Source organism: Columba livia, chromosome 19 (assembly GCF_036013475.1).
Source record: "Columba livia isolate bColLiv1 breed racing homer chromosome 19, bColLiv1.pat.W.v2, whole genome shotgun sequence".
Classification (NCBI taxonomy): domain Eukaryota; kingdom Metazoa; phylum Chordata; class Aves; order Columbiformes; family Columbidae; genus Columba; species Columba livia.
The window spans coordinates 4004787-4027035 of NC_088620.1; the positions used below are offsets into that span (position 1 = coordinate 4004787).

Sequence of the window (22249 nt, forward strand, 5' to 3'; positions counted from 1 at the left end):
ACAGAGGTCCCCTCTACTGTCTGACAGAAAACCCTCAGGCAACTGGCCTCTGATTTCTATGAAATGCATTTGCTGCACAACAGGTTTCACCCTCTGCATTAGCTCTGCTGTAGTTTCTGCAGCTCAGCAGAGCACAGGGACAAGGCAAGATGGAAATGCAGTTGAGACTTTATTTTCAAGTGCAGATGAAGGCCAACAGTGAGAAAACAGAAGATGTTTCTTGTGGGAGATGTGACAGATTGTTCTTCTGGCAAAACCAACTGGACCCAGGATAGCACAGGTCCGGTGAGCGCGGTCACAGGAACATTTGGCATCAACTCCTGTGCACTCTCCCTCAGCTCCAGCTGCTGGAAGCTGCAGAAAGCCGGGCTCACCGCACCCCACGCTGCCTGGAGTGTGCTGGGGGTGCAGACATCATCGCCACATCACCAGGTCCTTTCCTCAGGTGGACTTCTGCTGAGGTTTCTGCTGTCCAGGCAGTTTCGCAAGTGTGCCTGCCTCTGTTGTTCCAAATTAAAAGCATTAAAACAGAACAGGGTGGCAGCTCAAATAGGTGGCGTACATGAAGGAGGCGTGTAGTGCTGCTCTGATGCTTCAAAAGCACAGATCCTATAACAACACTGAAGTCAGAATGGTTTGGGGACATCTTCAAGTGATGAAAAAGAAAGAAAATAGTAACTTGAAGATGTGTCTTCTAGAGGAATCTGTCAAACCAGAAAAAAATATTTCACTGCCTCTCCATCCCAGAACCAACACAGCTATTTACTACATTGTGAGAAACGGCACTAACTGGATTAAGTGCACCTTTCAGTAAGTTTGCAAATGACACCAAGTTGTGTGGGAGCGTTGATCTGCTGGAAGGTAGGAAGGCTTTTAGAAGGATCTTAAGTGGCTGGATTGATGGGCTGAGGCCAATTGTCTGAGGTTCAACGAGGCCAAGTGGTGGGTCCTGCACTTGGGTCAGAACAATCCCATGAAGGCTCCAGCCTCAGGGAAGAGCGTCTGGAAAGTTCCTGATGGAAAAGGACCTGGGGGTGTTGGTGACAGTGGCTGGATATGAGCCAGCAGGTGGCCAAAAAGGCCACCAGCATCTTGGCTTGTGTCAGCACCAGTGTGGCCAGCAGGACCAGAGGACCGGGGCAGTAACTGTCCCCTGGACTGAGCACTGGGGAGGCCAAACCTCGAATCCTGAGGTCAGTTTTGGGCCCCTCATGATGAGAAAGGCCTTGAGGTGCTGGAGTGAGTTGAGAGAAGGGAACGGAGCTGGTGAGGAGCTGGAGCACAAGTGTGATGGAGCGGCTGAGGGACCTGGGGGGTTCAGCTGGAGAACAGGAGCTGAGGGGAGACCTTCTGATCTCTGAACTGCCTGAAAGGAATCTCTTCTCCTAAATAACAAGTGACAGGATGAGAGGAAACATGCTTTGCAAGGGACTGAATGTCACTTGTTGCCTGACTTTAATATCAGGGAGAAAATCTTGTCACAGCAAAGACAGAGAAGCCAGAATTGCTCAGTTACAAGCAAGACTTTAATGAATTGGGACTGTCTTTAAAAGGTGTTTTTTCTTAGCTCCACAGCAGTTCCAGAGTCTGGGAGGCGTTGGCAACCACCGGCAGATTCTGATAGACCGTGTTCCAGTAGGTCACGTACCGGGATCTCAGGTTCTGCTTCACAGAGTTCTTGTTTAGGTCGCTGTTGATTTCCAGGTAATAACCACCATCAGTGGTGTAGGCTGGCCAGTTAACAGGCACCTCTGAGTACCCAGTGTTGGGATCCCTGGGGAAACACAAGAAACAGTTACGCGGTTTTATCAGGGCAGCTTGTGGATGCAGTAAGGTTTGTGGTATTCAGCAAGGACCCCATCTACCCCATCTGCTCAAGTGAGGCTTTAAGGGAGTGCAAAGACAGAGGACATCCCGCTTTTGGGAACTGCTCCAAGCAGTTAATAGGCAAAGCAGCAGGGTGAAGCACTGCCATGTGCCCCAAATATGGAACTGAAATCACTCACCCTGTCCTGGCAAAATTGGTCCAGTAAGCAATCATGGCTCTTGAGAGAGTCCTGTACTTGGGCCAGTAGCCCAGGGGAGTGGAAAAGGGTTTCCCAAACACGTACTGCAGGTCATCCATATGGTCTGCCCCTACCCAGCCTGGGTAGACGGGCATTCGGGATGGCTGGGAGAACAAGTAGCTGTATGTCTTGCCAGTCCTGGGGAAATAAAATAGACTTGATAAATGGTTGCAAGTGGAGAACAGCGAAAGGGGTGCAGGTTCATAAACATGCTCCAAATACCATCAGAACGAGAGCTTCAGGCCTGGAAGGAGCTCCCTTGCATCTAAGAGGTGTTCTCAGTAGAAAACCTCCTTCTATCTGGTAATTTTTCTCTCTCATTTCTGATTCTCACACTAATCCTCATTATCATCCAAGTGCCTTGTCTTGTGGCATCAAACATTGCTAGGATGAAGTCTGAAGTTTTAAGGAGCAAAACCTTGTTTTAATGGGAATTTAAAACAAATACCTAGTGTGACTTCCCTGTAAAATTAGAGAAATAGTGTATGTGTGAGCCACATGTAAGTGTGTACTTGGTATCAAAACAGCTTCCTCCTTCCAGTTCAGACCCATTAACGTGCTGCTCAGCACCCTCTGCTGGAAACAGAGTGTTTTGGACCCCAGGCAGGCTTTGGGTTCCAACCAAGGCTCAGCAGCTCACCGGGCATGCTGCACGTGCATATTCAGTGTCCACTGTGTGGGAATCAGGAAGATGTAATCAGTAGCCAAAGCCACCACTGTCTTCTTCATGACCTCCTGGTCTGGCTTGTCGCCCCACGTTTGTGTGTAGAGATTGTACGTCTCAGCGGCTCCACGCTCGCCCCTGTCCGCGGTGAGTCCTCTGACCAAATTATAGACCTCATCCCTGAAAAGACAGGTAGTATCAAGTGATTAAAGACTGGCACCTTCCAGTGGGGCAGGACTCATGGAAATGGATCCCAGCCCCCACTGATGGTCACATCCAACCCTGCGATTGGCAATGACCTGGTGGAATAAAAACCCGGAATGTGAGACCAGGTTTCACATGGTGGGCATGTGCTTCCCAGGCTTCTCAGCAGAACGGCTGGCGCCAAACTGGTCACAAGCTCCTTTCATCCCCAAAGAGGAGCCTTACGGGGCAGGTGCCCAGCACACCCGGCATGTACCTGCTCTGGAAAGAAAGCATCAGGGCTGCCAAGCCTGTCGCTGGTGCTGAGATCAGGAGCACCTTCAAGGCCGATGGGGAGGTTTCCCCGCCAGCTGGTCCTTTCTCTTGAAGGCCATGGACTTGGCAGCATATGCCCGAGGCAGCCTGGCTTGGCGTGACATCTTGTTTTGGAGGTTGTGCCCTGTCTACTCAGCTCTGAGTCCTCAGAGTTTGGGGCACATTAAAGAGAAGTTTCCTCCTGTTAAGGGTTTTAGGACCGTTCCTCACTTACGCAGTGATTCTCACAAGTGGGCGGTTGACAGCAGGCATATCAATGCCAGCAAAGAAGTGTCCATCCATGTTGTTGACCCCAGCAAGGTAGTCGATATCAGCAGCATTGGCAAAGAGGTTCTGTGGCATGTCTGGGAGGAAGTCTCCATCAACAACAGGAGTGAGGGCTAGTGTGTCAACCACGGGAACTGCAGCAAGAGACAAAACCTGAGTGCATTAGAAGCTGAGCAAAGACAGAAGCGTGACTTGGCATATCCCAAGGCTCAAGGAACTGTAGAGAGCACAGGCTGAGTGGGTGTGGGACCACAGGACAGCCCTGGGGACTCACCAGGCAGGTTAACCAGCTGCAGGGTGTAGGCCGATGTCAGGGCTTGGGGGTCAGAGACACGCAGGCAGTTGGCCAAGGCGGTGGTGTTGTCCGTGCGGCAGCCCACCTTCTCTCCAATCTGCAGGAGGGGACAGAGAGAAACCTCCCAGCATTACCTCCCAAAGCCAGGCTTTGCTCCTGGCTTCGCTGGGGCAGAGTTTTATTTTAATCTTAAAGCGGCATGTATCCACAGGGCTCCTGTCAAATCCCTTGCTAGTTATGCTGTTCTTTAGGGGATCACGTCTTGGTTTTCCCATTCCCTTAGGCAAGACTTGCACGTTACCTTTTTAGCCCAGGACAGAGGGTCCTTCTGGATGGCCCAGTTGCACAGAGCGACACCGCTCTGGCTGATGGCTCTCTTGAACAATCCTGCGTTCTTTGGGCTCAGCATCTGTGGTGCACAACAACAAAGTGTTTTAGGTACTAACTCCTAAACAGACCAGCGCCTGCCAGACCTGGCCAATCTCCTCACAGCTTGTGCATCTGACCCGCAGAAGCTGCTGGCTCTCGTGCTGTGAACAGCATCAGCAATTCAAATTAAAAAGCCCTACAGTGAAGAGCAGAGTAGGTGGACATGGCAAGTAAATGCTGTTTCACCAGAAGTCCAAAAGTGAGGACACGAGCCTTCTGCAGAGGAACCTATAAAGACAACACACCTGCAGGGAGACACTGACAGCACCGGCTGATTCCCCAAAGATGGTGATGTTATCTGGGTCACCCCCAAAGGCCCGGATATTCCTCTTCACCCAGGCAATAGCCATGTGCTGGTCCTTCAGCCCGTAGTTCCCTGAGCAACAGAGAGCAACCGCCATTGAGCAAGGGCACAGCAAAGCCGACACGCCGGGGACCCGGGACAGGGTCCCCTGAACGGGCAGCAGCTACAGTACCTGGCAGGTTTGCATCTCCAGTGCTCAGGAAGCCAAGAGGCCCCAGACGATAGTTAAAATTCACCACGATCACGTTGCCCCGCACAGCGATCTCCTCACCATCATAGAGGTAGTTATCGAGAAAGTTGGCTCCCTGACCCCCTCCAAAAAGGAAGGCACCGCCATAGATCCAGATCATCACTGGCAGGTTGGTAGAGACTGGGAGAAGAGGAAGAAGAGTAGTGTGAGCCACAGCACAGCTGAAAAGTGCTGCCCTTCCATCCCTGTACCCACCAGACACTTCACAATAACCTATGGCCAAGAAAAGCCACGCTCTGTACAGGAGGCTGAAATTCCCAACAGACTGCAGCTGCAGGACACTGGTTGACGTGGCTCCCACCCTTCCCTCTGCAAATCAGGGCTCCTGCAGTTGCCCAATGTGAGGACACAGTTCTGAGAGACAGTCCAGAGCAATTTGGCTATAAAAAACAAATGAGAATCTCCTCCCTAGGTCTCTGCCAAGCACATACCCTGTTTCCTGCCTTGAGGGATCCAGATGTTCAGGTAGAGACAGTCCTCACTCCCACGGACAGCAGTTTGTGCAAGTGTTGGCTGCAGGCAGCGCTTTTGGTATTCTTTTGCCTTCAGTGTTCCTGAAAGGAGAGGCAGCAGGTCCTAGTTAGAGGCATCAATTCTGTTGTTTGGTTGCAACCTCTCTGTCCATCCATCTGGTCCTCTGTGGGTCCAGTGCAGAGGCAGTAAAGCCTCCCCAGCCACTGGGACCAGTCTAGAGGGAGCGACAAAGTGGGACCCTTTTCCATGTGAACTAGCTTGGGACACCTGAGGCTGATGAGGGGAGATGCAGGTATCATGTTTTGGTTTTGTTACTTAATGTGGTTGCTTGATTGGCTTGGGGACACTTAGACATGGACTGCCATACCCGCTGTGAGATTAAGAGCTTTTTCTTGGTGCTGCTTAGGAGATGAAAGCAGGCAACAACATCTTTGGCTTGTCAAGAAAGGACTAGAGAGAAAGAGAGATTAAAAGAAAACCCAAAACCAGAGGTGTTCAAAAGCTGTATCTTACCCTGCCAGCCAGGATGAGGTTGAGGGTCTTCCAGACGCCTTGGAGGGGCAGCAAAAGGAATTCCTCTGAAGATGTCGATGTAGTCACCGAAGAGTCCCAGTCTTTTACTTTCGCCTTCCACAAAACCACCCTCGGTGTACACGACACCCAGCTGCATGTGATACCATTGAGAAGAGAAAATCCATTGCACAGTCCTTCATGCCTCTGGCTTCCCACATTGCCCACCTGCACATTTTGCCCTGGCCAGTCCCCCAGATGGACAGATTTGCAGCCCCCTTCTCCAGCCACCTCCTTGGACCCTTGTGCAAAGCCCACAGCTTTTGTACTTACGGTTGCAGCCCACGCCACCCTGAGGTAGGAGCACAAGGCAAAGCAGAGGATCTCCCAGCGAGCCATGGTGAGCGTGCACCGGAGAGGCCGCCCTCACCTGCAGCCCTATGTGTTTATATAGCCTGGAGTGCAGCTCTGCATCAAAGCCACGACCTTGACTTGGCTCTAAGATAAACTGGGGCAGCCTCTACACACTTGGCTTTCAGGGGGCTGAGGCCAAACCATGGCTGAGGTAACTGGCATTGCTGTGTGAGAGCCCTGCAGGTGTTGCTTTTGTGGGCTGGAGGTCAAACTTAAGGAAATATCTCAGTCTGACAAAACTCCAGACAACAGAAAAAACACTAAAGCCTTGAGAAGTCTCATACAAGTGCAGAAGGCTGAAACAATATTACACCATGCATTATATATGTTTTCTGACTGTGGCAAACACAGACTTGGGGCCTTCATGGAAACACATGAAAATGGAAGTTTGTGCTCCAGATTTTGGAAGAGAAGGGACTCAGCCATGTGAGCAGTGGGTTGCTTTACCTCTGGGCCCAACTCCCTGCAGGGTTTGGAACCACATACTGGTACCATAAAAGACTCTTGTGACACCACTGAGGAAAGAAAATTTGAAGTAAAAACCCCTGCAAAGCTACACCCAGTTGCACACTGACAGAGGTCCCCTCTACTGTCTGACAGAAAACCCTCAGGCAACTGGCCTCTGATTTCTATGAAATGCATTTGCTGCACAACAGGTTTCACCCTCTGCATTAGCTCTGCTGTAGTTTCTGCAGCTCAGCAGAGCACAGGGACAAGGCAAGATGGAAATGCAGTTGAGACTTTATTTTCAAGTGCAGATGAAGGCCAACAGTGAGAAAACAGAAGATGTTTCTTGTGGGAGATGTGACAGATTGTTCTTCTGGCAAAACCAACTGGACCCAGGATAGCACAGGTCCGGTGAGCGCGGTCACAGGAACATTTGGCATCAACTCCTGTGCACTCTCCCTCAGCTCCAGGTGCTGGAAGCTGCAGAAAGCCGGGCTCACCGCACCCCACGCTGCCTGGAGTGTGCTGGGGGTGCAGACATCATCGCCACATCACCAGGTCCTTTCCTCAGGTGGACTTCTGCTGAATGTTTCTGCTGTCCAGGCAGTTTCTCAAGTGCTTCTCCCTCCGGTGTACCAAATCAGGAGGGATAAACCAGAACAGGGCAGCAGCTTATACAGGTGAAGGTTTCCATCCCATCTCCACCCCGTTTAACCAGCCTCACCCCACCCCTGCGCTCCCCTTTCCTGGGTGTCCCCATGCTCAGCAGCTGGGGTGTTGGGGACAGATCTTGCACAGCTGAGCCCGCTCCCCATACAGAGTCCTGGAGTCAGGGCTGGTGACACGTCTGTATTTGTACGTGTGCGTGTTCGCGTGTTGGTGTTACAGCCGCAGGATGGGCCGTGGGTCTGTTCATTTCGTGGGAACTCCAGGACAGGGCTGAATCAGAACCTCCAGCCTCAAATACCCAGAAGCCATGAGCCAGCCTCCCAAAAGTGCTGAGCCTGGCTTAGAGAGTGTGATTTTAACTAAAAGAACTACCTATCACTGTTTTCAGCCTGTAGGGTGCAGCAGTACCGCATTTTCAGTTTATAAACTGTAATCCCCTTCACTCTGCCACTGGAGCTCTAAGAACACACCTGATTATTGTTACACTTGAGAGGGATCCCCCAAACCTGTGAGAACAGGTGACAGCACTACAGAGGGAAATGCTTTAAAAGCAGACAGCCCTGGCATTACTTACACATGGTGTATGCAGCATTAATTCTCTGGGTGAGCTTGAGGGCAGGTTGTCTGGCTGGTGCAGTGGTTGCATCTTTTGTGTTCCCTAGGGAAGAGCAGGAGGCACTGTGGGCACATGCACCCAAACCCTGCTTCCCCCTGGGAGCCCTCAGACAGGGACAAGGAGCTTTTGTGAGCTGGAAGTTGTTGGTGGGGTGAATACTGAAATATTCACGAAGCATATACAAACCCATAACAAGGTAAGTCAGTACTGCTTAGTTGTATTTTAGTGTCATTGATCTCTGTGCTGGTTGGCAAGGTTAATCAGATGGAGTGTAAAAGTGGTGTGAGACCAAATCAGCTTCAGTTTATCCATCTGTAATACCTGTATACACAGCTCCTGAGCTCCTTTTCCTTCTGTGCTTGGTTTTTGTGTTGCATTTAATCTAGTGGAAAGCTGTGTGTCTGTCTCACAGATGTCAGAGGACCCACTGGGCTGAGAGATTCCACCAGTGTGCCGTGGGCTCTGATGGGAGCATCTGGACTGAATACCATGGGGGAAATATTACACCACCTAGCTAAGGTCTGGCTCAAGTTTCTTCTTTACTTTCTATTCTATAGACTGTGTGCCATTGGTTGTTAAGCTGATACCATGTTCCACCTCAGGAGTGGTTACAGCAGAGAAAAACAGTTTATGGAAAAGGGCTGTAATATATAAATCTCATACAGTGGTCCAAAACGTCAGAAGTTAAACCATTATTTCTAACTGCCCTCTGCCATGCCTTGGATATTGGATGGCTTACAGAACTTTCTTTTTTCAGGGAGAGTGATGTTCAAAGTGCCTGATAATGGGCTTCCAAATTATTGAAGATCTTGGTTATGGAGAGCAAAAAGTCCTCCTGGAAATAGTTTGCTTGGTGGAACTTTGTTCCGGTGTAAACCAGGATGGACTATTCAGCTTTCAGCTATAGCAGTAAAAATCCATATCAGCCATGTTCAATGCCCAGATAGCAGAAGGCAGAATATGCTTCATTTCCTTCCATGTTGTGTTTCTTTTATTGTTACCAATGTTTCACAGTGTAAAGAATCCAAATTACAACCCTATTTTTCACATTATTATTGCCCCGCTCCAAAAACCACATCTTTGCCAGGCCTTCCACCCTTGGCTCGTGCAACTTCACCAGCTTTTATCTCCCTTCTTTGAGCCGCAGTTTTTCCCCGCTCATCTTTGTAATCTGACATTGTGATTTGTTCACTTGTGCGCTTGTTTTTCTGCTGGAAGAAGATTTGCTGAATCATTGGGGAGGAGGCAAGAGCTCTAGAGGCAGCTGGTGGCCAGTGATAAAACCACGGCCACATCCAGTCGTCAGGGTTTGCAGATGACAGCCCTTCGGTTGGAGGCCTGAGTCACATTCCCTTCCGAGCTAAGATTGCTGGAGATTTTGGGATTGAGGAAGTGGGGCTGAGGAGGTGGTGCCCCAGAAATATAAGTTATTGATCCTGTCAACCGCAAGGTTTGTGTTGTCCTACAGAACTTATGATGATGCTGTGAGAGCACTTGCGGACAAGGGGCTGAATCCTGCAGACTGTTGCATGCTGTGCCTGTTTCAGTGGGAACACATAGGAAAATAGGGATTTGGCTTGAAATAGGTCGTGTTACATAGTGGCTGCTTCCAGACATGCAGTAGTAAGGTACGGTGTGAAGAAAGATGTGTCAGGGCTCCAAGGCATTTGTGTGCATGTTTATTTGGAGAGGATACACCAAATTCCACTGGTGCAACTTATGCAGCTGTTTTTGCCACAATGGGTCTGGATTTTGCCCACTGCCTAATGATCAATATAAGAGCTGGGAACTAAAATGCTTTTGTGGATGGGAAACCTGGGACATAGAGAGGGATAGTGACTGGCTTAGATTAGCTGAGAATGGCAAAGCCAGGAATATGATCCTTCTTTGAATTTTGAGACTCATTTAGTATTCTCCATGACACCAAGAAAATGCAGCTTTGGTTTCTGGACTCTTTTCCAGGTGCTGTCACATCTGGGTGTCCTTTGGATCTGACTGATTCACAGTCAAGCTACTACAGGCTGGATCTAAATAAGGAGCTGAGGCAGAGATGTCTGACTGACACACTGGTTCACCATGTCCACACTCCCAGGATGGGGCCCTTTCAAGAACAGGAATGTTCCATCATCTCTGACTTCCCCTTCCCCAACTGAGACAAGAGATAACTTCTACTTTATAAAGAGAAGAAACCAGCGGACTTGACCACTGCCAAAAATCCCACCAGAGGTCCTAATATAGAAGGGTCTGGGATATAAGATAAAGCCCCATTGCTTTAAAAATATTCAAAAGGAAGGCAGAATCAATGGGGTAGGGTTTTCTAACTCATTTTTCATGAGGAAGCCTTGATCCTCAGAGTTGTGTTGGCCAGTGCTGAATGTGGCTGTTGTACTCACAACTTGCTTAGGAGACCCTGATGCAGAGAGGAATTAAACGGCTTAAAGGTTGCTAGTGGCCTGGAGAAGAGCAGATTACAGGCTGGAGCAGAAACAGCTGTGAGAAATTTGGCCAGAGAATGGTGCAGAGACCACATGACTCATCTCATGTAACTTTAGATGCCTGCAGATACCAGGCTCCCCAGGGCGAGAAGGAGGTGTGTTGAAGGCATGAGTTCTGTCCTGGTTTAGATATATGCTTTGGGAGGAGGTAAATCCCTCCCTAGATACGTTACTTGCCAGAAAGGGAACGGTTGAGTGACTAGCTCACGTAGGAGACATCCTGCCCTTCATCAGTGCTGCAGGTTTCCTGCCTCATATCCCATGGAGGGCTTGGGACAGCACTTGCACCCAGGCAGTCAAGTGTGATCCCATCCTCCCAGTACAGGGTCAGGGCTTGCAATGGGGCCACTTCTCTGTGAAATCCCCTGATATGGGCAGGACCCAAGTCACCACCCTGAACCCAGCCAAAGAGCCAAAGGTGAGCCAGATGCAGAATGACAGCTGTCTGTATGGTCTAGCGCTAGTATGTTGAAGCTGCTGATCTGATGCTGGTTCTACCTTGCACAGCATGTCATCAGCAGGGAAAATGAGCAGAGGATGTGTCAGGAGGGAATCTTTTTACCCTCCTTGTTGCGGTTGAGGTACACACACAGGGAGCTTGCACAAATGTCAGAGAGTCTCTCTGCTATGACCTTCAGCTGCATTGATATGGTTATTGCTGCCCCAGCAATCAGCATGGAGGGGTATTTGCTGGCCACACTTTTGCAGCTCAGGTGGGAATGGTCAGGGTTTTCCTCTTCTATTCACTTAGGTTTTCTTACTATTTTTCAGAAATGGTAGAGGGGAAAACAAAGCAATTTGCTGTACTCCAGAACTTAGTGACTAGATTTATTTTGAAGTACAAGGTTCCCCTCCCAAACCTAGAGAAGGCAGCAGGGGGGAGCACTGCTGCTCTGGGCACTGAACAGGAGCAGCTTGCTCAGTAAGCACCTGAATTGTTTGCTGTAAGTCTGACTCTCTGTGCTGGGCAATGCCCCTAAGAAAACCTACTCTGTGCATTCCCTTGGGCCCCTATGTTCACATTTGCGACTCTCACACTGCACTTACCAGGGTTGTTTGCATGGATGGGGGCTCTCTGCTGATGGCTGGGTGGCAGGAGCGAAGGGCTGACAGCCCTTTCCTGCCAATCTGTCTGTTGTTCAGATGAAGTGGTTGGAAAGTGCCCGCTCTCCAGTTCCCTCTTTGGCTCAGGCGGTCCGATAAGGCCTGGGCTGTCCTATCTTGCCCTGGGAGCTGTTCCTCCTCCCTAACAGGCCCTGTTCACCGGCTGACAGTTAGCAGCCGGCAGTGCTTGATAAACTTATCAGACCAAAGCTGAGGCCAGTGCAAGCTCAGCTCCTCCCCAGCCTCAGATTTCCCCATTCTTGGGGACTCCTCGTTCCCTTTCTTGCCGCCTGGTACGGTGAACACAGATCACCCTGGGGCCAGCAGGTCAGAGCAGCCTAAGGACCAGATTGAAAAATGCTTGTCTTGACACAGCACCTTTAAAATGCGGCTGTCGAGTGGGTTGTTTGTAGCATCCGTATCCAGCCCTGTCTCTCCCCTTGGAATATTATTCACCAGTGGAAATGCTGCTCATTTTTATCCTCTCTGTGTTTCTGCTCACCCTGTTTCTTCACTTGTTTAATTGTTTTAATGTGGAGTTATCGCTGGAGGATTTTTTTCTAAGCCAGTTACAGAATTGGGTTGCTTTGGTGAATTAAGTTTCTATCACGTTTATTAGTATTGCAGTAGCACTTAGGCGTTCCAGCTGAGATCAAGGCTCCATTGTGTGAGGTGCTGTATATAGAAGATAAAGAGGAGCAGTCCCATTCCTGGCTATCTTACTGTTGAAATAAACAAGTGAAATGAAGGGGAGAGGGAGGATTATTATCCTCCTCTCACAGATGGGGTGAAGCTTTCTGTGAGCTTCATAGTGTGCTGAACAACTTCAGAAATCCAGCACTCATGTCTTGCTTGAGGTTGCACAGGAAACATGCAGCAGATCTCAAGTCTCAGGTCAAGGTTGCAGCCTTAAGATCAGTGTGTGCCCATGGTGAATGTTAGTTGGAAGATGGTAGGTCAGGAATTATGCAAGGGGGCTAGGACTAACCTGGTGCTGTGTCCCTATCACATACAACTGCGTGGCCCTGGGGGGAATGACCTGCTGTGAGGACAAGGGACTCTGCTCTTATCTTTTTTTTGCACTGAAAATGCTTTCTTGCGAAGTCTTGGGTGGAAAGCAACTGGACTTAGCATGTATTTTTTTTTTCCAATCCAACCTGTACCCAACTGCAGCCTAATTCTTCCCTGTCCTTCCTCTCAGTTCCTCTTAGGCCTTTCCTAACCATCATCAACACAACATGAAAACTTCAGGTTTTTGCCTTCTCTAGGATTCCAGTCCATGGAGGTTAATACAACCTGAATATAAGCTCTAGCTGGGATCACACCTTGCTTCCTGCAGGTGTCCTGTGGCTCTGTCTTCTTTAGGAAGAGAAAGACGCATCCTGTGTTCAAACTTAAATCCACCATTGATCATAGTGTTTCTGGGCTGCTGCTCTTGGCGCCTGCAGGCTGTCTGGAAGGCACAGAGGCACCTCTCTCCTCCTGACAGATGCCCAGGGTTGTTGCTTTGCATATCCCTCATTTGCTAAACAAAACAGCCCAAAGACCAGGATTTTTTTCCCCTGGCAGTAAAGGGAAGAAAGCGTGAAGAGGACTGGGGAAGTACAGGATACAGGGCGGGCTCAGACCAAGGTAAAAACAATCAGCTCTTTCTTCAGCCACAAAGATTAGTTGAGATTTTGCCTTTTGTTATCTGTTTCCTTGATTGACTGACCAGAATATTTTTTTTTGCAAGGGGAAATGGTGGCAAAGGGGTTGTTCTCAGAGCAGTCCTGTTCTCAGAGCAGAGGTTTTCCTCTAGGCTGCAGACATCCATGTACCCAAAGGAAGGATGGGGCTTGAGGAGAAAGGAGGCAGGTGGTGGTACCTGGGTGTCTAGAGAAAGAAACTGTAGTGCCTTTGTGGAAAACTCTGCAAGTTAATTCTCTCTCCTCTTCCTCCCTTCTCGGGTCACCTCCTGACTCTGGCTGTACCATCACAGTGTCCCTGCCAGCTGGCTTCCATCCACAGCCCATGGTTCTGCAGATAGGATCCCAGCACCTGGGGGAGTGGGTCAGATGGGGGCCCTGGGCTGTTTTGGCCACAGATGTGGTTTTTGGAGTGCAGCTCTGCAGCAGCATGCTGCCTAATGCCATCCCAGTGTATTTCTCTGCTCATCGCCCATACGTCTAAACCCATCCTTGCATCTCCTGGGGTGCACTCACCAGGCTCCTCACAAATAAAATGGTAAGGCTGACACTGTCTCATCTGGTACAACTGCTCTTCACTAAGCACAGTAATGGTGAAAGCAGCTGCCTGCCCTAGAGTCCTGGGGAAATAAAAGCCAGGGTGCTTTGTTAGGAGGGAGAAGCTGGCTGTAGAAGCACAGCTTTAGGACAGAAGACCCCAGCTGCCTGTTGAAGGTTATACCTCCCACATGCCATGGAAATCAAAGATAGGAATGGAAATCTAATGGATACAGTAGCCCTTGTTCAGCAGGCTCAGAAGAACCAGCTGATTTGTTTTTACGAGTGGTTTTACAGGCCATCCTGCTGATCAGCCTGTGCCAGCACTTCCCTCCAGAACTCCCCCAAACCGGGGAGCTCCAGAGGAGCCAGACACACCTGCTGTCCGCAGGACACAGCGGGGAAGCCTGTGCTGGTGTGTCCGCGTGTTTTGGGGCTGGAGGGTATTAGCTCCTGGGCAGTTCAGATGCTGACATGCTCTTTAAATACTTCTGTTTGCAGATTTGTGGAGGACAAGGGGAATAACAAACACAGTTTGCATTTTTGGCAGCGGCTTTAGTAAGCTGATATGACCTTACCTTGAGTAAGACTTGTGCATGTGTGAGAGTGTTCACACATGCATATGTGTGCCTGGTGTCATGGTCACAACAGGTTAAACATCTCCACTGGAATCCTTGCCCTGACCAGGCTCTGGCATGACTCAGAGTTTTATTTATTATTTCATGTCTAAGTTTAGGAGCCCTGTCCTGTGTGTGAATTTCCATTTGAACTGTATGGGGCAATGCTGTACTCTCTCCCTCCTCCTTTTCCCCTTTATCCCCACGGCCTGTATTTCCAGAACCATGTATGAGCCTTTCTTGAAATGGATGTTTTTAACATGAAATAAACTACGTTAGCCCAGTTACTGAGAGGGAACAGATTTACCAGATAAAACCCAGCAGGCCTGTACATGTTGTTACTGTCTGGTGTAGTGCAATAAAAATATACATTAGAATAAGTATAAATACATATTTACAGTGTACAAGTAAAGCCAGGAGTACAGACTCTGTTTGGAGCTTCCAGAGTGCATGTTAATAACTAACAGCTTAGGCACAGCATAAAACAGGGGTGAGTGCATTCTAGTTCTCCGTCAGGAGAATGGCTTTGGATTTATGGCAGTGTAACTGGAGGTGGGAACAGACCTCTTTTTCTCTTGGCAGTAAATGAATTTTCCATTTGGACTTCCCCCCATGATGACAGCCTTCCTTCAGAAGCATTTGGAGTGAAATGGTTTGTGCCAGAGCCCGTTCTCCAGGCTACTTTCTGCCGGTGTCATTGTCTGAGGCCACGTGTTCAGGGATGTGTGTATGGAGGGGGCTGTGTGCTGCTGCAATGCCCTGCTTAACTGAAAGCACTTGTCTTTTTTTAATGCTATAATAATACTTTGTCCTTCCTGTTAAGAACTCAAGGGACTCTACAAACCTGAGTGAATGACTCCACATCATCATGAGAGGTGGAGACAGAAAAGTCCAGTGCAGTGACTTGCTGAAGGTTGTACAGTAAGAAGGCAGCAGAGCTTGGAGGGGAGCTGGCTTTTTACTTGTTCTAGTGCTTTGCTTCAACCCCTAGACCTGGAAGGAGGAAATGCTACTGCTCTGTTTGTATAATACTTGTAAGGTACTTGCATATTATGCCAATGTGTACAGGCCAGGTCACCTCTTCCTTTAAGAGAGTGGCTGGAAAGCAGAACTCTGGCTCTTGACATTGATATGCAAGGGCCATTCCTGACCATGCAGTGATATGGGGTTGCCCAGGACAGCTCTAAGCCGGTATGTCCAGCATGCAGCAAAATATTGTGGGACATACTAGCCTGGATTCCAAGAACAGCCAGTCTCTCTTGCATGGCACTGAGACGTGGGGTTTATTAGGTTATGCCCAGCTCTGTGGCATGGCTCTTCCTGGAGCTCACCTGGTTGCTGCTAACCCAGGGACCTTCGCAGTGTGGCATGTATGAGGAATGCATTTAGAGACCCCTGTTATCAGGGATAGGAGCTGTTTTCTCAGTATTTTCCTCCCACTCCCAGCTAAAAATACAACACAGTTAACTTGTCATTTGATCACAGTAAATGCTCCGCTAAAAGAAAATGACTTAGGTGGCTGTTGCCAGAATTTATGACCTGGGCAAGTCTCTGCAGCAGCCCTGTTCAGGTTGCACACAGCTCACTGAAGGCAATCTATTTGCATGCCCTAGCCTTATCTTCCGAACTATCAAAGCAGAACATGGTTACAGCACTAGCTTGGCACAGATTTTTGCTGCCACTAGTCCAGGAGTTTCTACCTCACTGCTGGTAAGTCTGAACCGGATTTTGCACAGGGTGTAAATCGAGAGTAATAGTGACATTGGAGGAATTCCTCTGGATTTGCACTTGAGCAGGTGATGTTATATCTGGCTGGTGCCTATTTTAGTTGGAAAGTGAGAGCTCCCACATGTTTCTGTGTCACCTACAGGGATGTGCAAGGCCCTGGAGTGCCCAGAGGAACATAGGAAGCTTTATGAGGTGGGCAGCCCAACGCTGGATGGAGGAGTTGGAGTCATCTTCCCTGGTGCATGCACTGGCAGCGGGAGCTCCAGCAGAGACCGGGGGCTGTCCCTCACTTGAGACTGTGTTGGGTCTCCCGGTGCCTCCGAAGATCCACCTTGCGCTGGAAGCCCTTGGCACAGAGCTCACAGCTGAAGGGCTTGAAGCCGGTGTGCTTGCGACTGTGGGTGATGAGGTTGGAGCTCTGGCTGAAGGCTTTGCCGCATACCTGGCATTTGTGGGGCTTCTCCCCTGCAGGGCAGAGAAAATGGTAAGAAACAGTTAAGAGATGAGAGAAGGGAGGTAGAAATGCCGTTTAGCAGACTCAGACCTGACTGCCTATGCTTGGGCATCAGGGTGATGCCAGCCCAGCTGTTCTGCTAATGCTGCTCTGCTCCAGCACCAGAGGGTGAGAGGAGCCAGACAGGTCTCTCCGGATGGGTCGTTCATGCCCTGTCTGCATCCAGGGCTGGCTACAACCACCACATGCCGGTCAATAACCCCCTCCTTGTGATACAGAGGATGACACGCATCTCAGTGATGCTTAGACCTTCTGCTGTCTTACCAAACAGGGAAGAATGACTTTCCAGTGCCTCTGGACACATCCCTGGTCCAGCCTCTCTCTGTCTGTGGACTGCATGTATCAACATGACGGACTCTAATTTGCATTTGCTTCTCAGGAATATTGTTTCTTACCAGTGTGGATGTAAGTGTGTTTCTTCATATCTGACTTCTGGTGGAAGCGCTTCCCACAGTATTGGCAGGGATAGGGCCGTGTGTCTGAATGGATCAGTAGATGAGTGGAAAGGGTGGAGGAACGTTTGAATGTCTTCCCACACATCTTGCACTCAAAACTTCTTTCCTGTTAGGGAAAGAAAATCATGGGGTGCCTGTGGCTGCAAGACATGTGACAGAGCTTGAAGAGTGTTAAGCCTTTGAGAACAGTAGATTTGATAAGCAAATCTCCTCAGCTCATGGACCGATGTGCTAGGTGCAGTACAAAGAGAATGCAGGGAGTATTACTTATGGAAATTAATTGCATCTTGTGATCCAAACTCCTGTGCCCTTCAGGAGGAGGCGAGGCACAGAGGAACCAGTAGAATGATTCTCCCTGCCCACCCAAGGAATTCTGAAGGGCAGTCTGAGATTTGTGAGACCAATATCTGTGACTTATGGTCTTCAGAGCTCCTATAATTGTCGTTGCATGCTCCAGAAAAGCCACCATATTTGTAACCTAGGAAATGTCACTTCCTTGATAACTGAATAAGCAACAGCTAAGGTTCAAGCACTCAGGAGCTCTGGAGAGCTGGTTTTCTGGAAACATGCTACCCACCTGGGAGTGAATATTGGTGTGCTGCTCCAGGCTCACAGCGTGTCCGAAGGTTTTGCCACATACTTCACAAGCAAAGGGCCGGGTCCCACTATGAGACCTGCGGACATGGACCTCCAGTCCATGGGGAGTGGAGAATACCTGCAAAACAAAATGCCAGTGACTTTATTTTTGTTGACATGAGGTAGCTGTGTCTCCACCTCTGTTTTCAATTCCTTCTCTTCATTTGATTTTCTTTCCCTCTTGTGGGCCATGTGAACTGTGTCGTTTCTAGGGCCCTTGTCCCCTAATCAGGAGAACAAGTAGGTACCCATTTTGAGCTGTGGTGTAACCCAGTGAAACGCTGACATACGCAATGAAAATCACTGCAGCCCATCCCTGAGGTTCTCGTCCAACACACACCTTGTTGCACTTCACGCAGTGGTAGGTCTCCATGTCTGAGGAGAAATGCATGCTGTAATCCAGAGGAGGCTCAGTGCTTGGCAGGAGGTGGCTTCCGTACAGGCTCACTGGGTGCTCCAGCAGGGCTGACTGCATGCTGGAAGACATCTGCCTGTAGCTGTATGGCAAATGGAAAGCCTCCCAAGAAAAGCCGGTTTTGTAGAAGGAAGGGGTGCTTGTCGAGTTAGTGCAGTCTTTGATTTGCAGACCTGGGATGGCCATCTCTGAGTTTGCAAAGGAGAGGGAGAAGGGAGTGTCATGCCATTGCCTGCAGCTAGGCACCAGTAAAAAGGTTCCCCAGGTACCATTTCCCCCATTTAATGTCTGGCCTGACCTTGGGAGTTGCAGCTGGTAACTCCTCCTTTGATTCAAATCCTGATCCCCCTACAAAATTCCTATTATGACTGATTTCAATATGAGGAAATTTTATGGGAGAGGGAATGCTAAGGGAATATTACACCCCCTACTAGCCCTGCTTTGTGTGGTGGTTGAACAAGTTATCATGTGGACAAAATGCTGTAAAAAATAAGAGCTGCCATTTACTTAAAATCTGGACCCAGTTGTGGGGGCTCCATAAGCCAGCCCACCCCTAACATCTTTTGCAAGTGCGGTCTTGGGTAGCAGACCTTGAGGTGAAGGCCCCGCTGGCATCCTGCTCAGGTACTGGACAGGGATGCTTTCTTCTTTCAGTTCGGGTGGGTCCTTTTCTTGTTTTGGAACCACACATTCTAGGTCCTGTTTCTTGATGTTCTCGGGTGTCTTGTCTCCTATGGCTGTAATCACACAGTGGAGTCAGAGTTAGTTTAATTTAGCTGTTAGAGAAGAGTCTTTTAAGGTGGATTTTGTACTTATGTATGAATTCATGCTCAGATACATGAGCCCATGCTGAATTCTCTGAATAAGTGCAGAGTGGTGCAATCAGCACAGCAATCAAGGTCTGTTCATTGCTGACAAAGGGAAATTCCAAGCAGGATGAGATAGGCAAGGTAGAGGGAGGCAGGAAGAAATGATAGGACCTACACAGTTAGGGAAAATTAACCCTGGAAGACCACATGCCTGTAAGAATCACTTCCCTATTTAAAACCATTTCCATTTTTGTGGGTAGCTAATAATCACTAACTTATTAACCTCCCCACCCCTGGCCTAAGAGTTTAGTATTGTTAACCTGAATTTATGGATGGCCAAGTAGGGAAGCAGAGAGGGGAGGTAACTGCTTACGCAGTTGCAGAGGTGACCACAGAGCCTGGTCTCATCCTGACCACACTCCCATCTCTCCATGCTTGTCCCAGCCCTTAAAGACATCAACCAGCACTTATTGGAAGTGAGAGAGACACAACAAATGGCCATAGGATGGTGGCAGGAATTGAAATTAAAATGTCACCTTCTTTCTTTTTAATCAAACTTATCATAGGGTTGGACTCTAATTTGACAGCCAGGGCTAGAACAAAGGGTAAGCTGATCCTAGATTTGAATAAAGAAAATTTGAATGATGCCTGAAGGACTAAGATAATTGCCTTGGCCTGGCAATGCAGGGGTGGCTGCGGGAGAGCAGGAGCAGAGGGAAGACAGCGGGAACAGGCAAGCAGTGTTCGTTGATGTTAATATAGTATATATCACCTGGGACTCCTTCCACGGTCAGTGTTTGGGTATCACTAGCATTTTCTCACTCTAGCTGTGACCTTCCTCGCAAATTATCAGGAGGAGGTGGTAACACACTGAGGTGAGAGGATGTAGGTCCAGAGAGAATGAGAACAATGAAAAGAGCAAGCTGGAGATTGAGGTGGCAAAGCTGTGAGTTTGTAGACCAGCAACCAAGTGCAAACTCTTTTCCTAATTGTTAGTTGTCTGAAGTTGGCCATCTTTCCCCAAAATGACCAACTCTACACAACAATCTTACATCTCCAATCTCCCCAGCAGGAAACAAAGGGAGGATCTAAATTTGGTTTCAGTGGAACAGTGTGGATTTGGCCTAGAGAAAGAGGGCACAAAGTGGGGGACCAGCCTGTCCTCAAACTGACATCACGATGTGGAAGCCCTTAGTTGCTCTTCAGCTCACTCATCCTGCTCAATTATTGATTTGCCTGGGTGTATTCTTACAAGCCCCATGGCTGGATTGACTCACCAGTGAAGGGAGAGGGGACTGGGTCCCATGTGAGGATAGGCAGGTCATCTTCCCGAAAGCGGTGTTGATGATAGGAGTGAGCCTTTTTGCTCTTCACCAAAAAGGAACGTGGCATTTTCCATTCACTGTCCGGGCAGAAACACAGAAAAATAGCAGGTAAAGCCCTGTGGTTTGGGGGGTAATTTATCATTTGTTTCCCCAGCACATCAGCTCTGTTTGTAGCAGTGATGAGAATTAAAACCCTTCTACCTGGGAGATGGGGAGTTCAGCTGAAAAGTCCCTTCACCCAGTTTAAGACCAGGGAGTGAAATTGCTACGCAAATAATAATGACAGAAACAACATCTAATAATAGGAGAGATGCACTGGAAAAATCCCCACAGCCATGATGTGTGCTGGGTTTCATTCTTGTTGGCCATAGCTTGAGTATTTTGTAATTCTGGCTGACAAACAACGGTCAACCAGAGGCAGCGCAGCAGTGCTGGGTGAGACAGGTTACCTTTTGGATCTGACTCAAATATCACAGACCGTTGAAACGACGGGTTAGAAACAAACATCAAATGCTGAAACTTAATCATACAAAATTCTCTTGCAATGCATCTGTTATCTTTACTACCCAGAAGCCAGCCCGCCCTGTGCTTGCTCCCCACAGCCAGTAACTGTTCTTGTGTAAGCAGAATGACAACAGGCTGGATGCTGCGTATGGCAACATCAGCTGGCATGTTATTTGCATATGTATTTGCATTTTCCCTTGCAATTGTTCAGGATAGTAGCACTAAAAGCAAATCTTGCTATATTTCATATGAAAAATCAGCAGTGAGTCCTGGCTCTCTGGGAAAGTGTATTATTGTTCACGGTTTTTTTTCCCCAAGAGCAGCCAAAGTGTAGCCTACTTTTTACTAAAAAAACTAATAAATCCAAGTTTGCTCCTGTTAATTAGGAATGACCTGCGATGTCTGTGTAAGTCAGGACAGAGCAGTGTGGGCTCCTGGAATCCCGAGCAGCCAGGGATGGAAAAGATTTGCTCCTTGGGGTTCAGAAGTGCCCACATTTCCCCTACATGATAAACACAATCCGATAGCCTAGTGGTGTGTTGTTGAAGGGTCCAAGGGCCAGATTTGCAGAGGTGGATCGCCCAGCCCACGGTTGTTGGTGAGAACTGGGTGCTCACCAGTTCAGCTGCCTTTGGAAATGCAGTAATAGCTGGCTATTAAATCCAGGATTCCACTGTTTCTCCTGTGACTTCAGGGATAACTCTCGGTGTCTCTAGCCATTTTTCTCCTGAAATGACTCACCTGTTTTTCTTCATCATTTTCCCAAGAAATTTGCATGTAACTTGAGATGAATAAGAGGAAACAGAGGCCAAGAGTAGATTTGTTGATTTAATTTTAGAGGGCAAAACAGTACTGAGAATGAACCATGAGTATAGTATGCCCTTGAGAGAAGCAATGCTGAAGCATGTTGCTGTATTTACTCTTCTGTAACTACTAATGAGGTTCTTTCTGAGTATTGTACAGTGCATCTCTGCCTGGCAAAAGGCTGCGTGTGCAGAAATACCCCTGGCTTGGGGATGTGGTGGGGATAATCCTTCCAGCAATGTGCTCAGCCTGTGCCCCTTGCACCCCAGCAGACCCTCAGGGGGTCTCACAGCTTCACAATCAGTCCCAGTTGGGGTATCTGTGCACAGAGCAAAACTCTGCAATACAGACGCACCCCAAGCTAAAGTCCTGCCACAAACCCTTTATACGTGGAATTTCCACTCGTGCCAAAGGGATTTTCCCATGTGGTGGGGCAGGACTGTGTCCACAATGGAGGGTATTGATACTGCCATCTTTAGATGCTTGAATTAACTAGTTAATTGCCCTGCCTGAATTAACCTGTTCATTGCCCTGGGCTTCCTACACAGTGAAGGACGAGGCTGTGGCAGTGGGTGAAGCCCATGCCCAGCAGTGCTGGCTGGAACAGTCTCTCTGCCACCAGCTCGAGGACCCCAAGGCATTGCCGGACACTTACCCAGGTACATCAGGGGACTGGTGACAGGTGGCATAAGCA

At 48.8% G+C, this 22249-nt stretch overlaps 2 protein-coding genes and 1 long non-coding RNA gene across 6 annotated transcripts; 1 reads left to right on the top strand and 2 right to left on the bottom strand.

Moving 5' to 3' along the window:
- Window positions 1-1508: 1508 nt before the first annotated feature.
- On the bottom strand, window positions 1509-11496 carry LOC102095721 (bile salt-activated lipase). Of its 2 annotated transcripts, none has more exons than XM_065035745.1 (11): window positions 11467-11496; window positions 5782-5932; window positions 5226-5348; window positions 4717-4914; window positions 4486-4616; window positions 4113-4220; window positions 3791-3908; window positions 3464-3650; window positions 2707-2910; window positions 2007-2204; window positions 1509-1774 (listed from the first exon to the last, which is right to left on the bottom strand). In XM_065035745.1, exons 1-11 carry the CDS (start codon window positions 11479-11481, stop codon window positions 1564-1566), a joined length of 1644 nt encoding a protein of 547 aa, XP_064891817.1. In that variant the 5' UTR covers window positions 11482-11496; the 3' UTR covers window positions 1509-1563. The 2 variants fall into 2 exon arrangements, with proteins under 2 accessions (XP_064891817.1, XP_005512933.2); XM_005512876.3 differs by lacking the exon at window positions 11467-11496 and adding an exon at window positions 6112-6241.
- Window positions 7859-16372, top strand: LOC110354992 (uncharacterized). 2 transcript variants are annotated; one of them, XR_010467185.1, is made up of 4 exons: window positions 7859-8120; window positions 8337-8443; window positions 9887-10837; window positions 16236-16372. It is a non-coding gene; the product is annotated as an uncharacterized LOC110354992 (long non-coding RNA). The 2 variants fall into 2 exon arrangements; XR_010467186.1 differs by lacking the exons at window positions 7859-8120; window positions 8337-8443 and adding an exon at window positions 8936-9374.
- On the bottom strand, window positions 14646-22034 carry GFI1B (growth factor independent 1B transcriptional repressor). Of its 2 annotated transcripts, XM_065035749.1 has the most exons (6): window positions 20200-20318; window positions 18704-18850; window positions 18039-18301; window positions 17640-17777; window positions 17003-17168; window positions 14646-16558 (listed from the first exon to the last, which is right to left on the bottom strand). In XM_065035749.1, the coding sequence occupies exons 1-6, from the start codon at window positions 20312-20314 to the stop codon at window positions 16380-16382; spliced, it is 1008 nt and encodes a 335-aa protein (XP_064891821.1). In that variant the 5' UTR covers window positions 20315-20318; the 3' UTR covers window positions 14646-16379. The 2 variants fall into 2 exon arrangements, with proteins under 2 accessions (XP_064891821.1, XP_064891822.1); XM_065035750.1 differs by lacking the exon at window positions 18704-18850 and having other exon boundaries at window positions 20200-22034.
- Between the last annotated feature and the right edge of the window lie 215 nt (window positions 22035-22249).

Excerpts from the sequence above, each read along its gene's own strand:
- LOC102095721 (XM_005512876.3), bottom strand. The coding sequence starts at position 6,177 with ATGGCTCGCTGGGAGATCCTCTGCTTTGCCTTGTGCTCCTACCTCAGG. Across the intron at positions 3,651-3,790 it reads GCAGCTGGTTAACCTGCCTG|TTCCCGTGGTTGACACACTA; the intron begins GTGAGTCCCCAG and ends CTCTTGCTGCAG. Across the intron at positions 2,205-2,706 it reads ATGCACGTGCAGCATGCCCG|GACTGGCAAGACATACAGCT; the intron begins GTGAGCTGCTGA and ends TTATTTCCCCAG.
- GFI1B (XM_065035749.1), bottom strand. The coding sequence starts at position 20,314 with ATGCCACGTTCCTTTTTGGTGAAGAGCAAAAAGGCTCACTCCTATCAT. Across the intron at positions 18,302-18,703 it reads AGCGGGGCCTTCACCTCAAG|AGATGGCCATCCCAGGTCTG; the intron begins GTCTGCTACCCA and ends TTGCAAACTCAG. Across the intron at positions 16,559-17,002 it reads ACACACTTACATCCACACTG|GGGAGAAGCCCCACAAATGC; the intron begins GTAAGAAACAAT and ends TCTGCCCTGCAG.